Source organism: Gastrolobium bilobum, unplaced genomic scaffold, assembly GCF_033153095.1.
Source record: "Gastrolobium bilobum isolate Gb01-03AN ecotype WA unplaced genomic scaffold, APGP_CSIRO_Gbil_v1 utg36521, whole genome shotgun sequence".
NCBI classification, from domain to species: Eukaryota; Viridiplantae; Streptophyta; class Magnoliopsida; order Fabales; family Fabaceae; genus Gastrolobium; species Gastrolobium bilobum.
Genome location: NW_026899958.1, coordinates 70675 through 84988, shown reverse-complemented (window position 1 = coordinate 84988; position 14314 = coordinate 70675). Strand labels below are relative to the sequence as shown.

Genomic DNA, 14314 nt, shown 5'->3' with positions numbered 1-14314 from the left:
ATTTAGTAGGGTGATTTTTTTTTTGGATACATAGGAAGAATTAGAACACATATCACCTTAGCTTAGTTGGCACATGGAAGTTGAGCATATGAGGTGAGAGTATGTGTTTGATCCTTCTTAGTACCACCTTTGGAAGCAGATTAAAATCTTAATCCTGAACCCGCCCTGAATCGAACTAGTCACAAAGCGATAAACTGATTGAAATATTTCGAAAAAAAAAAGAACACATACCATCTAACACAATTACCCACACCATTTATCACTAATTTAACCCTAGTGGCTTTAGCATGGTGATCTTTGCTATCTTATGATTATGTCTGGTTCAATTAGATTAGTCAATTAATCGATAAACCAATAAAAAAAAATCTAAAAGAATAGGCTATAGTAGTAGGCAAGTGATGTTCCGTGAATCTACAAAGACAGATTGAAAAGTTGAAACCAACCCATGGTCTTCTGGGGTCTAACTGTAACAAACAATTTCCACCTAGCTTAATTGCTCGTTCAATTGACTTGGTAGGACTACAATTTACGCTGTTTCTCAATTGGGTAACTTTACCACTACTACTTAGTATATATAGATAAAGAAAGTGAGAGAGATAGAGATAGAAAGGGAGAGAAATTGGTCCAGCTGAGTCTATGGCTGACTCACACCTAGAGAAACCGTGTTAGATAAGGAGAGAAAGCATATCGAGTTAGAAAATAAATTTTAGATATTATTCTCTTCTCTCTCCAATTAACTCACTCCAAACTATAAAAGACTCGTGCTTTCCGCGCGATTCACATGTAAAACCGATTTCAATAATTTCTTCTAAGATAAATATATTTTTTTTCCTTCCCTTTTTTTTTTTAGAATTCTCAAATGAGAAAATCAATGGAATGAAAAATTATTCTATCTATTATTCTCTGGTTATTATCTTTTCCAAGCACAAGCACCAGAAGCAACTAGCTAGCACACACAAACTTTTTGTTTTTATCTTCAAACAAATTTTGGTTTTGGAATTTGCTAGGTAACTAGTTTAGGATATTCGATTCAACAAATGATGTCTGAAGAAGCCTTTTCTGTTCCTTCCAACACCACCAGAGAAGGCTCCTTATTGGTTCATGTTCAAGAACCAAACTCAAACCCTACTTCAAATCCAGCTAAGAAAAAAAGAAACCTACCCGGAACACCAGGCAAGTGATCGATTAATTAATTACTCAACTTTCTCTTCTTTCAATCTCTTCTATTTATTTATTATTATCATCATTTTATTTTATTTTCAAATTCTTGTTAATTATATAAGTAACAAACCATGAATGAAATGAATTAATGAAGCAGATCCAGAAGCAGAAGTGATAGCTCTGTCACCAAAGTCTCTGATGGCAACCAACCGTTTCATCTGCGAAATCTGCAATAAGGGTTTCCAGAGAGACCAGAATTTGCAGCTGCACCGCCGCGGTCACAACCTCCCGTGGAAGCTACGGCAAAGAACAAACAAAGATCAGGTAAGGAAGAAGGTGTACGTGTGCCCGGAGAAGAGTTGCGTGCACCATGACCCTTGTAGAGCACTTGGAGATTTAACAGGTATAAAGAAACACTTCAGCAGAAAGCATGGAGAGAAGAAGTGGAAGTGTAACAAATGCTCCAAGAAATACGCAGTTCAATCCGATTGGAAAGCACATAGCAAGATTTGTGGGACTAGAGAGTACAAATGTGACTGTGGCACACTTTTCTCCAGGTTAGTATAATTTAATTAATATTCAATTATAATGTATATATCAAATGTTCCTAATTGTGTTAAATTTAATGGATGATAGTAATTGAAGAGAATATTTGTTTGGAATAATAAATGAGGGTTCTTAATGGGTTTGTTTGTGATTGAAATGTCACATATTTGAATGAGAAAACATTCTCTTTGCAAAAATATAAGGTTAAAGGATACATAGGCGGCAGATCATGCAAATTTTTTTAAAATTTCAGGATCCATTTATGTATTCTAAAATAAATGAACTACCAATGCACTTTGCGCTGAAGTTTTGTTTCCTTATTACATGGGGTTTAATGTGGAGTGATTTGTTTTTCATTTTTTTGGGTTGTTAATTAATTTGATGTTCATATGTATAACAAATCAGGAAGGACAGCTTCATAACACATAGAGCCTTTTGTGACGCTTTGGCTGAAGAAAATGTGGGAGTAACTAGAGTTCCAGCAGCTTTATGTAACTTGAGAAGTGATCATTTGGGCAATGTTCAATTGCCAAGGTTCCCTCAGATTTTTCATGGGTTTCGTTCAGAACATGGTAGTGGTTCAGGGTCAGAACCATTAGGAAATTATGCAGACACAAACAATGACCAGAAGCTGAGGCTGCCACTATGGTTAGACCAAGTCAATTTCCCTAACAAGTCAAGTGCTTTTTCATTAGGAGCAAACTCTGCTTGCACCATGCCTGATTTATTGCAAACAATGGACATGTTAGGTTCACCCTCACAGGCACAGTGGTTGAATCACAGATACCCTGAAGTGTTATTTTCAAGTGCCAACATATCACTGCCTGCACTACCACCACATGGACTGAAGCAAGAACACGAAGAAGGCTTCAACAGCAACAATAATCTCAACAACGTCTTTGGTTGCTTCATGGGGTCAAACAATAATAATATTGTTGAGGTTCAGAAGTTTCTCAAGCAAGCAAATATTGATCACCATCAAGCTGAAAACTTGAACGAGTTAATGAATTTCGAAGCCAGCACCAACAACCTTGGAGGGTATTCATTAAACGACTCGAACAACAACTCGTGTGTGGTTGTGTCTAGCACGAAGAATGTGGATCACGTGATGATGATGCAAATGGGTGAAGAGACAACAAATCTACCACAATCAATCATGGCCAAGCAACAACTACATCAAACCTTAAAAAACAAAGACCACCTTGGTTTTACACGAGACTTCTTGGGTGTTGGAGATGAATTTAATGCAATTGAATCAACCATGAACCTTCAGAGCCAGTATGGTGGACATTATTGCTAGTCTATAGAGTTACAATTTAATGAAAGTTTCTTAGAGCTAAAGAAACTAGTGAAGTTGTATCATAATATGATATAGATATAGCTACTTCTTCTTTTTTTTTTTTTTTTGATATTATCCCCTGTAATCCCATAGATTCCATATGAACTAATTCAGAATTTGGGACGGGATCGGAATTAAGATTTTGAACATCTTCCAAAAATGATATTAGAAAAAATCTAATATATGCTCTCACTCTTACTTGCTTAGATCAGATGTACCACGTGAATTACCATTCGATAGATATAGCTACTTTTATTAGGAGGAACATGTAACCTGAGCAAAGAGATTGGAGACAGATATACCGAGTCAACTCGGCAACTGAGTCATGCACATGGAAACTGAGAAATTTCACGTGTGATCGATATGAGAGAGGTCTCGTGAGGGAGGTGGGGCCCATTGCATGTGAGAAGGGACAAAAAAATATAAATCGTATCGGTCCAAAACACATATATAGGCATAGGGGTGATTCTCCGTTATGGAAGGTCCCTGTCCTACACTTTCCTTCGTTACATGCATGTCGTAGAAGCAGTAACACTACAATAGTAAAATTTATTTTACCTAGCTAGCCTTTTCTCTAACGTAGTAATGTTGATAAAACTTTACAGTCATAACCATTATTACGTGGTGGCTGTGACCTATTTTTCTTTCTTTTCATGTGGCCTTTCAACTGTGGAGGCCGTGAAATTAATGCTTTCCACGGTGGAATAAAATACTATATTAGGAGGTAATTGCTTTATTTATCTAGCTATTTTAAATGTGTTTCCATGAATGTCTTTCGTCTTTATAGTCGTATATATGTCATCGATTTCTTGTAGAATCATGAACCATGAGTGTTGCTATATTGAATAATCAATAATAAAATTATGGCAGAGAAATAACACATAATATGCTATAATATTGTATTCTTTTTTAATTTTATATTATATTTTATTAATTATATTATTCTACTTAAAATTTAGTAGTTTTATATCAATATATTTTTTATCTCTATAATTTTTGACCACTTAGTATTTTTCTTCAAATCATAAAGTCAGATGAATGTTAAAAAAAAAAAAAAAACAGATTAGGTTGAATAATGGATTAATTTTTGGAGAAATCTAAACAAATGGATTTATCAATGTAAAATTAACCATTAAATGAACTTAGGAAAATATGTATATTAATTCAGGAAACTCCAAGGAAATATATATAGAATATATGAAAATTGCGAAGAATAAATTTCCATCACAAATTGCAACGAAAATATGTCAAAATTTTGGTTGCAAAAAATTGGGCAAATTCCGTCGCGGTTTCATCGCATCGCCGTTGCAGTTTGCGACGCAAATTACGCTTGTCGCAAAATTGAAAAAACTTGCAACGAGTTATTGCAACGAAAATATTTACGACAGGTTAATCGGTTGCAAACTTGGGAAGCAAATTTTACGACGGATTCAAGATTTAATATGTTGCAATTTACGGTGGAACCGTCGCAATTTGCAGTGGAATTTGAGACAGCATTCCCCAATATGATTTGCAACGGAAATTGACTTGTATTTTACAACAGATTTTGCGACAAAAATTAAAAATTTATTTTAGTTTTTTTTTTAATTTGAAAATAAAAAAGGTTCTCATTTCTTGCGAAGAAATATATTTTCGTTGCAGTTTGCGATAGATTTAGCGACGAAAATTTAAAATTATTTTAGCGATTTTTCATTTTTAAAAATTAAAAATTAATTTAGCGATGAAAATTAAAAAAGTATTTTTAGGGTCTGCATGACAACCATTCTATTCTCTAACATTATTTCTAAAAAAGAACTAATTATTTTCTATTTCTGTGCCTTGGAACAGTTTCTGAGAAAAAATATGTTTGATAACAAGTTCTATTTTTATTCCGAAAATGAGAATTGTATTTGATAACACATAAATACTAGAATAAAAAATCATTCCTATTAAGCATAAATTTTTTTCTGATCATGACTTTCCTTTTCATATGGTGTGGTGGTGGCGGTTGTGGCATGGTGGTGGTGGCGACAGTGGTGATGGCAGTGGCTGCGACGACGGTGTTGGTGACAGCAATGGTGATGGCGGCTGCAGTGGTGGTGTCGGTAGCGGTGGCGTGGTGATGGTAATGGTGGTGGTGGTGACAACAGTGGTTGTGGCAATGGTGGCGGCGGTAGTGATGATGGTAGTGGTGAAGAGTAATTAAGATAAATAAGTATTTATCATTTTGTGCCCGGGAACAAAAAAAAAGAAATTTTTTTATTCTTTTTTTTCCCTAGTACAAAACTTGAACCGGTTCATTCTCGAGAATAAAAAAATAAACCAATTTTGTCAAACACTGTTTCTATTTATTTATTTTTTCGGGAACAAAAATTGAAGAAAAAAACAGATTCTAGGAAGGTTATCAAGCACACGCTTAACAGTCTTTTTTTAGATATGAAATTTAAACATGTGCTCTTTTTTGTGATGGAATACGTTTTCGTCGCAATGGTGTTTGTGACAAAAATTTAAAAATTATTTTTAGCGATCTTTTTTTAGATATGAAATTTAAAAATGTGCTCTTTTTTGCGATGCAATTGGTTTCCATCGCAATTTTCGACAATGTTTGTGACGGAAATTAAAAAACTATTTTAAGCGATCTTTTTTTAAATATGAAATTTTAAAAAGTTCTTTTTTTTTTGCGATGGAATACGTTTCCGTCGCCGTTTGCGACAAATTTTACGACGAAAATTAAAAACTATTTTTAGCCGTCGTTTTTTAAAGATCAAATTTAAAAATGTGCTTTTTTTGCGATGAAAATTAAAAAATTATTTGTAGCAGTTTTTTTAGAGAAAAAAAAATTAAAAATGGTGCTAGATTTTTCGACGGAAAACAAATTTGAAATTCATAAACGGTGCCATAAATAACCATAAAAGGGAGAAATGCATAAAATTTAGGAAAGCGCAATTATAGGCAGGGGATGACTATATGAAAGAGATGCAATGTGCGTAGGAGAAAAAGTAAATGAATGCATCGCCGGATCCTTCGACACATACATTCATTGCTTCTAGGATGGAAGTGCCAATGTTGGAGAATCTAAGGAGAGATAAGACTGTGTGGAAATTAAAGGTGTGTGTGTTTGTGAGTATTTTGGGGTTTGGGTGTTTAGATTATGGGTAAAGTATGTATCATTTTAAAGGATGTAAAGTTGTGTCATTTTAAGAGAAAGAAAGAGATAGATAAAGGAGGAGAGAGAGTTGACAAAAAAAAATAAAGGTGTAGGTCCCACCTCTTTGTGAGAGTGAAAGGATATAAGTTGTGTCATTTTAAAGGATAAACATTTTTCCCTTAGATTATTAATAGTTTTCCCTCTTTGATGTTTTTTTTCTCATCGCTAAGCCATGCGTCCTTGGATGGTGTTTATTACTATCACGACTAGTGTTACCATCAGATAATTGTACCAAGCTACGAGCATTTTTTTTTTTTTTTTGTAAATGCATATTTTTAGTACTCTAGGAGTAAGTATTCCCTTTCCTAATAGAGAAAAAAACATGAAAGGAAATAATTATATAAGTAGCCTAGGAGAAATTAAAAATAATTCAATTACAAATTTTAGAAATATAATTATATATTACGTACACATATAGTTCGACTTTAAAAGTGAGAAAGGCATAAAATTTAGGAAGGTGCAGTTATAGGTAGGGGATGACTATATGGAAGAGATGCAATGTGCGTAGGAGAAAAAGTCATTGAGTGTGTCGGCGGATCCTTCGACGTGGATATTGAGTGCATCTAGGATGGAAGTGGTCATGTCGAAGAATCTAAGGAGAAATAAGATTGTGTGAAAATTTAAGGTGTGTGTGTTTATGAGTATTTTGGGGTTTGGGAGTTTAGATTTTTAACAGTTTTCCCTCTTTGATTTTTTTTCTTCGCTAAGCCATCCCTTTTTGGATGTTATTTATAACTGCCACGACTAGTGTTACCATCAGATCACTGTCTCTGGCTACTAGAACTTTTTTAGTACTCTAGGAGTATGTATTCCTTTTCCTAAAAAAGAAAAAATCATTCCCCAATTAAACCTGACTAGCGAGTGTGTGGTGAGGACAATCCTTGTACGCAATCTTAACCTTGCAAATAATAGTTTAGTTTATTAAGTATTTTCCTTTTTTGATTTTTCTCTTCGCTGAGCCATGCCTCTTTAGATGGTATTTGAAGAGTTGAAGTTGATTGCCTTAATTAGGGATGTGAAAAATAACCAAAAAATAAAAACTGAATTGTACTTAAAATAACTGATTTTAAAAATCACTTCATGAACCGAACTATTTCCTAACCGAACTGAATTGATTTTTATTACTTTTTTCTTTAATTTTTTAATTTTTCTGTTCAGAATAAGGTCGTCCCAAACCGGAACCATTTCCAACCGAATCGAATCGTTTAAACCAATTCGGTTCATTTTTTCAAAAAATTCAGTTCAATTCGATCCATGCACTCCCATAGAAGCTAGGTACTGTTGCGGGCCTCTGATTTATTATAAATTTTCCTTTTATATTCTCCTTGTAAACTAATTGACTTGTAACGAGTGGCGGTGAGATGAATATAGTACAGACAAGCTGGATGTACTCTAAATGCATTTTTAAATTTTTTAGTAGTGTTATTTAATTTGTAAGAGCGGGTTCTGAAAGACAATCGATTGTAATAACTTTTCACAAATATCATTTAATTATTTAATTTGATATAAAATTAAAAGAGTTCGACATAGCTAATTTTAATAATCAATAAATTTCTAATAACGTAAGAATATGTTAATGGATAATAACTTTTATGGGCAATGCTTTTCTCATGCTATTGGAGAAGAGGAAATCTCCTACTCACTCAAATTTATGGTGGAGCCCACATATAAAAAATAAAGAAAACAAAAAAAATTATTGCACGTAAAACGAAATCTCAGTAACATGAGAAGAGAGCTCTCCTAAAACATAAAAATTCTTTTTCCCTAACTTTTATTGTAACAATAAATGAAAACTTGATTCGAATAATACGTGTGCTTATATGAAAGCCAAGTCCCAAATCGCCGTTATCGAACAAGCCACGATTTCAATAAAAGGAAAAGTAACATGACATCGTTTTGTAATTAATTATTTCTTTACAAGAGATAAAAATAATTAGAGTAAAGACCATTTTTGATCCCTAACAAAAAAAATATGGTTCCACTTTAGTTTCTTACAAAAATAAATTATCAGTTAGTCCCTAATAAATTCAAGGTGGACCCATTTTAGTCCTTTTGAAGGATTAATATGGGTCTTTTTTGAATTTGTAAGGAACTACGATGTCAACTAAATGAGTTCACTTTAAATTTATTAGGGACTAATTGACTAATTTATTTTTGTAAGGGACTAAAGTAGGGACCGTATTTTTTGTTAGGAATAAAGAAAGTATTTACTCAAATAATTATTTGAAAAATAGATATAACACTCATAAATAGAAATATGCACTGTGAAAAGGTACCAAACCATAATTTTCAAAATCACAAAATCACAACTTAAGTAAACAAAAATGACATTCTAGGCGCAAATCACAGACAATGAAATATGATGATTATGCACAAGAAGTCAGAAAGTGAACAGTGACATTTGAATCCAACTCAAGAAAAAAAAAAAAAAAAAAAAACATTGGACCATTTCTTCTTCTGTCATCAACTTGCATCATCTCATATCATAACTGCAGCAACAGAAGCAAGTGAACAAAAGGCATCAACAGTACATGAACCTTAAAACTCACATAACCTGCGGAAGTGTCCACCGGGACAGCACCATCATCATCGTTAGTATTTTTGTTATCATCACCACTTTTGTCTGCAGATGAATCAGATTTAGGTGAACCTCCTTTCGCCGGTGCCGGTGCCGGAGCCTTAGGCTTAGGAAGAACAACATCAAGTGGAAGAAGCACTTTGTCAACCCGAAAAATAGCAAGCTTGTTATCCGCATACACGGTGCCGGTAACGGTGGCATTAACGGCGCCGGTGGTCATTCTGACTTGGCTGCCGCCGTAAGTGGTGACGTTAAGTTGAAGCCTTTTGGGGTCGTCACCGGCTTGGGTTTGAACCGGGTTAGTGAGAGTGTCGAAGTTGGAGATTGAAATGAAAGAAGAAAGTGTGTGGAATTGTAAAAGTTCAACCTTTTCTCCGTCATTGAGTGAGTTGAGGAACCCTGCTTTTACCTTGGAAAAGGCACTGTCATCTGGGGCGAAAATGGTTAATCCTCCTGAGCCTGAAGTCACAAGCTGAGAATTGAGTTGGTTTATCAATTGGGTTGTCTTCAATAGGCGAATGAGTGTGGAGAATCTTTTAGCCTTCTTAAGAATTTGAACTATGTCTATGGTGGGAGCTTTGGCTATAGTTGGTGTAGGGGCTCCATTGGGTGACACGGGTACAAGGGGAACAATGTTCATTCCAGGCGGAGTAGCTTGTGGAGAGGATGGTGGTAATTTTGGGATTGTGGGAGATGTTGTTGGAGTTTGAACTGGTGACAGTTGAGCTGATATGGTAGTGTAGAAGAAAGTGAGTAGCAGGGCAAGTGAGGCAGAGAAGAGAGATTGTTGAATCATCATTTTTAGTGTATAATGGATGTGTACTTGTTCTTGGGGAACAAAGGGAGGGTTATGATGCTTTTGGGATATAGATTGCTAAAATGATGGTTTTGCAGACTTGAGAGTCTTGAATTGATTTGCTGTGAAGAAAAAGGAAGGAGGGGTTGGTTTTTATATTGAGGCAAGCTGGGAAGAATGATGGGTGCAAAGCTTTGGTTAGAAAGACAAAAGCTTTAATCTGAAACAATTTTACCTTACCTGTCATGGAAAGGTGGTGCATCACTCATTATTACTGGTGAGAGAGGAGAACACTCAGATGGAAGTGAAAAAAGGGATGAGAACTATTATGCTTTCACGTCATAGGTTATCAACATATATCAATTGGATGCTATTTATATGTAATTTGAAAGGTGCATGGTGAGTCTGTTTATAGGTTGAGTATTCACATCGGATAAAAATGATATGGCCATATTGTTAATCGCTGTCTTATAGATGTTGTGTCAGGAACTAGTTAGAATCCTGGCTGAGATGGTGATATCAGCCATACTCTTTCTCTCTTCATTCTATTAAAATAATCGTAGATTGGTTCACTCTCTGCTTGTTCTGATATTCAGAGAGGATATAAAATTGAAGACTTATTTTTTTATACAAGTAAAAATTTAACAGATAATCTAATATAAGATATCCAAATAGCTCGCATTAGACCAATCATAGTAGCTTAAATTGAAGCCTAGTTAAAAAAGTGAAAATGAATGATAAAATTACATTTCTTTTGCTTCAGTAGGTTATTTCTTTCTTTTGTCTTAGTGGTTCACTCCGAAGCATATAGAAAAGGAAAGATGTTAGGCCGTTGTAATTTCAGTTCTAAAACAAATGTGTCTTTGATATATTATTATTAAGGGTTTTGTATTTATAATTTAACATGACCACAACAGCTTTCCTACACACACAACATTTTGTGGGACCCACAATTTTTGAAACCAAAAAAAAAAAAAAAACTCTGGCACGCAAAACGAATCTCTATAACATAACACAATCATTTTTCCTACAATATAACTCTTATTAAACCCTATTATTAATTGCTACCTAAGTTGCATTTGTGTTTTTCTGAACTACAACCTCCTCCAAACTTTGTCGATATTAACGCATAACCTGAGGAGGAGGAGTCATATCGCGTTGCAACTGAAGCAAAATGTGGAACTCACTTGATGGGATTCACTATTCCATAATACATACATTCTTCTCCATCCGAGGGTTACTTTCAACTTCACATTACTAATTTTTGTTAAGTCCCTTATTCGAATCTTGGGTATGCAACAATATTAAAAACTTGATAAAGAAAATTTGATTATTATTGTCTTCCTATCTGCTTCAACAGGATTGGTCGGATAATAAATAAACAAGTGGAGAAAACCAAAAAAATATTATACATTTTATACCGAAATTCAGTGTCACGACTCACGTGTGCCGTTTAATCTTTGCAAAACCAATCATGATTTGCTGCGAATCTAATAAGCAACTTCAAGTAATGGATGACAGATGACTGGACCTTAAATCTTATTTTTACTCATAAGAAAAATAATTAATCGCTTTGTGAGAAGTGGAATCTTTTTGTATTGTGACCTTTTTTATTTGTTGAAATTAGGCAAATCCTCTCCCTCTAGCCTCTACCACCTTTAATTAGCCAAAATGTTTTATTTCTAATCTGTGTCTAACCTTTATCACCAGTCACCAGCTACACCAATTCTCAGATGAATTAATTTTTCCTTCTATTTACCATATATATGCATGTAACTGTTGCAGTTACACTTATGCTTTCTGCTGTAACGGTAAAAGCTTAGTTGTTAGAATATAGTTAGTAGTTATTTTTTTCCCGCCAATAGCTTCTGTTGTATGAGCTGATATATATCAGAAGTATGTACTCTATGATTGATTCAATTTTGAGATGATTCACTTTTTTTCATATCGTAAGAACCTTAAAAAAAAATATTGAAATATGACCTTGCTCTGCAACTAACAAATTGGAGGTTTTAGTTAGCTCATTCGGGACAGAGTTTCTGTTAATCACTTCTTCAGAAAACACCATAAAGCTTGGAATTTATAGAAGCAACCATAGGATAATACTCTTTTATTAGAATAAATTCATAGATACAACAATCTCATATCCCCTAATCGACTTTAATAAATTCATCACCAGTATTCACTCCTTTCTCACAACACATCGTAACACTTAGATATATATAATATGTAGCATAGTAGATGGTAAATTCAGATCATATTCTGGTTTTATGTTGTCAATAAAGTCCCAAGAACTGCTCCAAGAACAAGGGGCACCCACTTTCCAAACACACTGATTTTCACAGTGCCAGAGTTCTGGTTTGTGGGATTAATCTGAGATGATTCTGAGGAATCTGGGGATAATGGTTTCTCCTTATCAGGTTTAGGCGCCTTTGCTGAAGGTTCTGGTGCCAAAGACGGTGCTTTTGATGGTGCCTTAGCAACTGCAAAGAAATCCAAAGGAAGAAGTACCTTTCCCACCTTATAAATAGCAAGATGCTTATCCGAATATATTATACCATTGATGGTAGTGTTAACCTCCCCTGTTGATATGTTCACACTCCCACCGTAACTTACCACGTTCAGTTCCACCTTTCCTGGTTTAGCACCTGCCAGTGTTCTCACAGGGTTTGTCAGAGTATCAAAGTTTGAACTTGACACATAATCTGGAATAACGTGAAACTGTAAGAGTTCAAGCTTTTGTCCATCAGAAAGAGAGTTGAGGAACCCTGCTTTGAGTCCTGAGAAGGCACTGTCATCTGGTGCTAGAATGGTTAAGCCACCAGATTTTGTAGTTACAAGCTGCGCATTGAGTTGGTTGATCAATTGGGTGGTTTTCATTAGGCGTATTAGAACGTTAAATGAGTTGGCTTTTCTCAAAATTCCCACAATGTCAATGGCTGCAGTGTCAGGGGTGCTATCACTTGGTGATTGTGGTAATGACGGAACCAATGGTTTAGGTGCTGCAGCTGGTGGGGTAGTGGTAGATTGTACTGGGGCAACAACTGGTGATTGGGCTAGAGTGTTTGTGGAATACAAGACAGAAACTAGTAGTGCTAGTAAGAAGGATAAGAGAGATTGCTTCTTCAACATTATGTTGGTTTTGGTAAATGAAGGTTTTGATGATATTGGAAAGATGTGCAAATGGTAGGAAATGTATTTGCAATGAGCACTTGATGCATTGATGATATGCAAATGATGGTTTTTTTTATAAAGGCCGGGAGACAACGATAAGTAGGTGAAAGGCTTAATTGAGAGACCTTAAATTGTGATTTGTGAGCGTCTTGCTATATGAAGAGGATTTAGGTGTTGCATCAATGAAGGTGGGTACGGGAGTAACAGATTTGGGTGATGATGGAGCAGTAAGTTCTTGCTTGAAGGGCCACCCCCCAAAGAGGCTCTCATGATCAGAGAGTGATTGAATGAAAGGATGTTGTATTGAAACATCTTAGATTTTAAATGACAAATGCTTAAGGATATATAAATTATGATTAATCAATCAATGACCTATACACAAATCACCTCTATCAGTTCTCTCTGTTGTTTAACATTTAATGATGGCAACGAGTATTGATTAGTAGTATAATTGTCGCAACATCTGACGGTTAAATTGATTCTTCTCAATAATCGTTTCTGATAAAAATAATATATATATGATAATTGTAGAATATTGCTATAGGTTGTTGCATTTTAGCCCAAGTGGTCATGGAATAACATGTAAAGAATCAATTCAACTCAAAAGTTTAAGCTGTTAGGTGAGACTACATTAATGATTTTATATATCTCAACATGTTCCCTCACACGAGAGCCCACTAAGCTTGAAGGGTGGATAATACACAAACCTACCTACCTGTGCGGTACACCAAGGCTCTGATACCACCATGTAAAGAACTAATTAAATCTAAAAACTTAAACTATTGGGTGAAACTACCTTAATAGCTTTATATATCTCAACAGAATACAATAGATAAAGTGATCACAATGGACTGTAAGATTCCTAGGCTCACAGTCTGAACCCATTATGGATTTGACTGGTTTGTCAATAAAATGACTCGGCCTTTTATAACCTCTTAAAGGTTGGTTTGTTAAGTGAGATTTAAGGGGTTTGCATTTGTCGTTTAACATGACACAACAAAATTTCTTACACAAATAATATTTTGTGAGGTCTACACTTTTTGAAAATAAAATAAAATTACAGCACGTAAAACGAATCGCAATAACATTACACAATCACTTTTCTTACAACATAACTCTTGTAAAACCCGAGATTTAATCATCCATTGTCACGAGCGCTTTCAGTACCACCATGGTATTAAACTGGATGCGTTTTTTTTTTTTAATTTATACTCTGTATTTTTGGGGATATATAATATAAATTATAAAAAAAATGCTTTTTTCTTCTCACTTCAATACAAAAAGCAACTGAGGAGGTGTTTTTTCAACGGCTGGTTGCACCTACCATCGTGGTATTATGGATTTTTCCCATTGTCACCTCAATTAGTTTAAATCTAAGCTAGAAAAAATGTTTCTTTTGTCCCAAAGACGAGTTATCTCTTATAATTTTCAAATAATGTCTTTCTGAGATTTAGAATAAAAAATAAATGGTATTTTAAAATTTTTACTTTTCTATTATAACATTTATTTTATTAAAATATCCTTTACTTTTTA

General features: G+C 34.6%; 3 protein-coding genes across 3 annotated transcripts; 1 reads left to right on the top strand and 2 right to left on the bottom strand.

The window, feature by feature from the left end:
- Positions 1-1024: 1024 nt before the first annotated feature.
- Positions 1025-3188, top strand: LOC133294388 (zinc finger protein BALDIBIS-like). Its single transcript, XM_061493040.1, has 3 exons — positions 1025-1173; positions 1319-1718; positions 2113-3188. The coding sequence occupies exons 1-3, from the start codon at positions 1038-1040 to the stop codon at positions 3005-3007; spliced, it is 1431 nt and encodes a 476-aa protein (XP_061349024.1). The 5' UTR covers positions 1025-1037; the 3' UTR covers positions 3008-3188.
- Positions 3189-8716: 5528 nt separating this feature from the next.
- Positions 8717-9610, bottom strand: LOC133294384 (fasciclin-like arabinogalactan protein 12). Its single transcript, XM_061493036.1, has one exon. The coding sequence runs from the start codon at positions 9608-9610 to the stop codon at positions 8717-8719; it is 894 nt and encodes a 297-aa protein (XP_061349020.1).
- A 2265-nt stretch (positions 9611-11875) lies between these two features.
- On the bottom strand, positions 11876-12739 carry LOC133294390 (fasciclin-like arabinogalactan protein 12). The gene has a single exon (XM_061493041.1). It carries the CDS (start codon positions 12737-12739, stop codon positions 11876-11878), a length of 864 nt encoding a protein of 287 aa, XP_061349025.1.
- Positions 12740-14314: the final 1575 nt, after the last annotated feature.

Coding starts and splice junctions, on each gene's coding strand:
- LOC133294388 (XM_061493040.1), top strand. CDS start 1,038: ATGATGTCTGAAGAAGCCTTTTCTGTTCCTTCCAACACCACCAGAGAA. Junction 1,174..1,318: donor AAACCTACCCGGAACACCAG/GCAAGTGATCGA, acceptor TTAATGAAGCAG/ATCCAGAAGCAGAAGTGATA. Junction 1,719..2,112: donor TGTGGCACACTTTTCTCCAG/GTTAGTATAATT, acceptor ATAACAAATCAG/GAAGGACAGCTTCATAACAC.
- LOC133294384 (XM_061493036.1), bottom strand. CDS start 9,610: ATGATGATTCAACAATCTCTCTTCTCTGCCTCACTTGCCCTGCTACTC.
- LOC133294390 (XM_061493041.1), bottom strand. CDS start 12,739: ATGTTGAAGAAGCAATCTCTCTTATCCTTCTTACTAGCACTACTAGTT.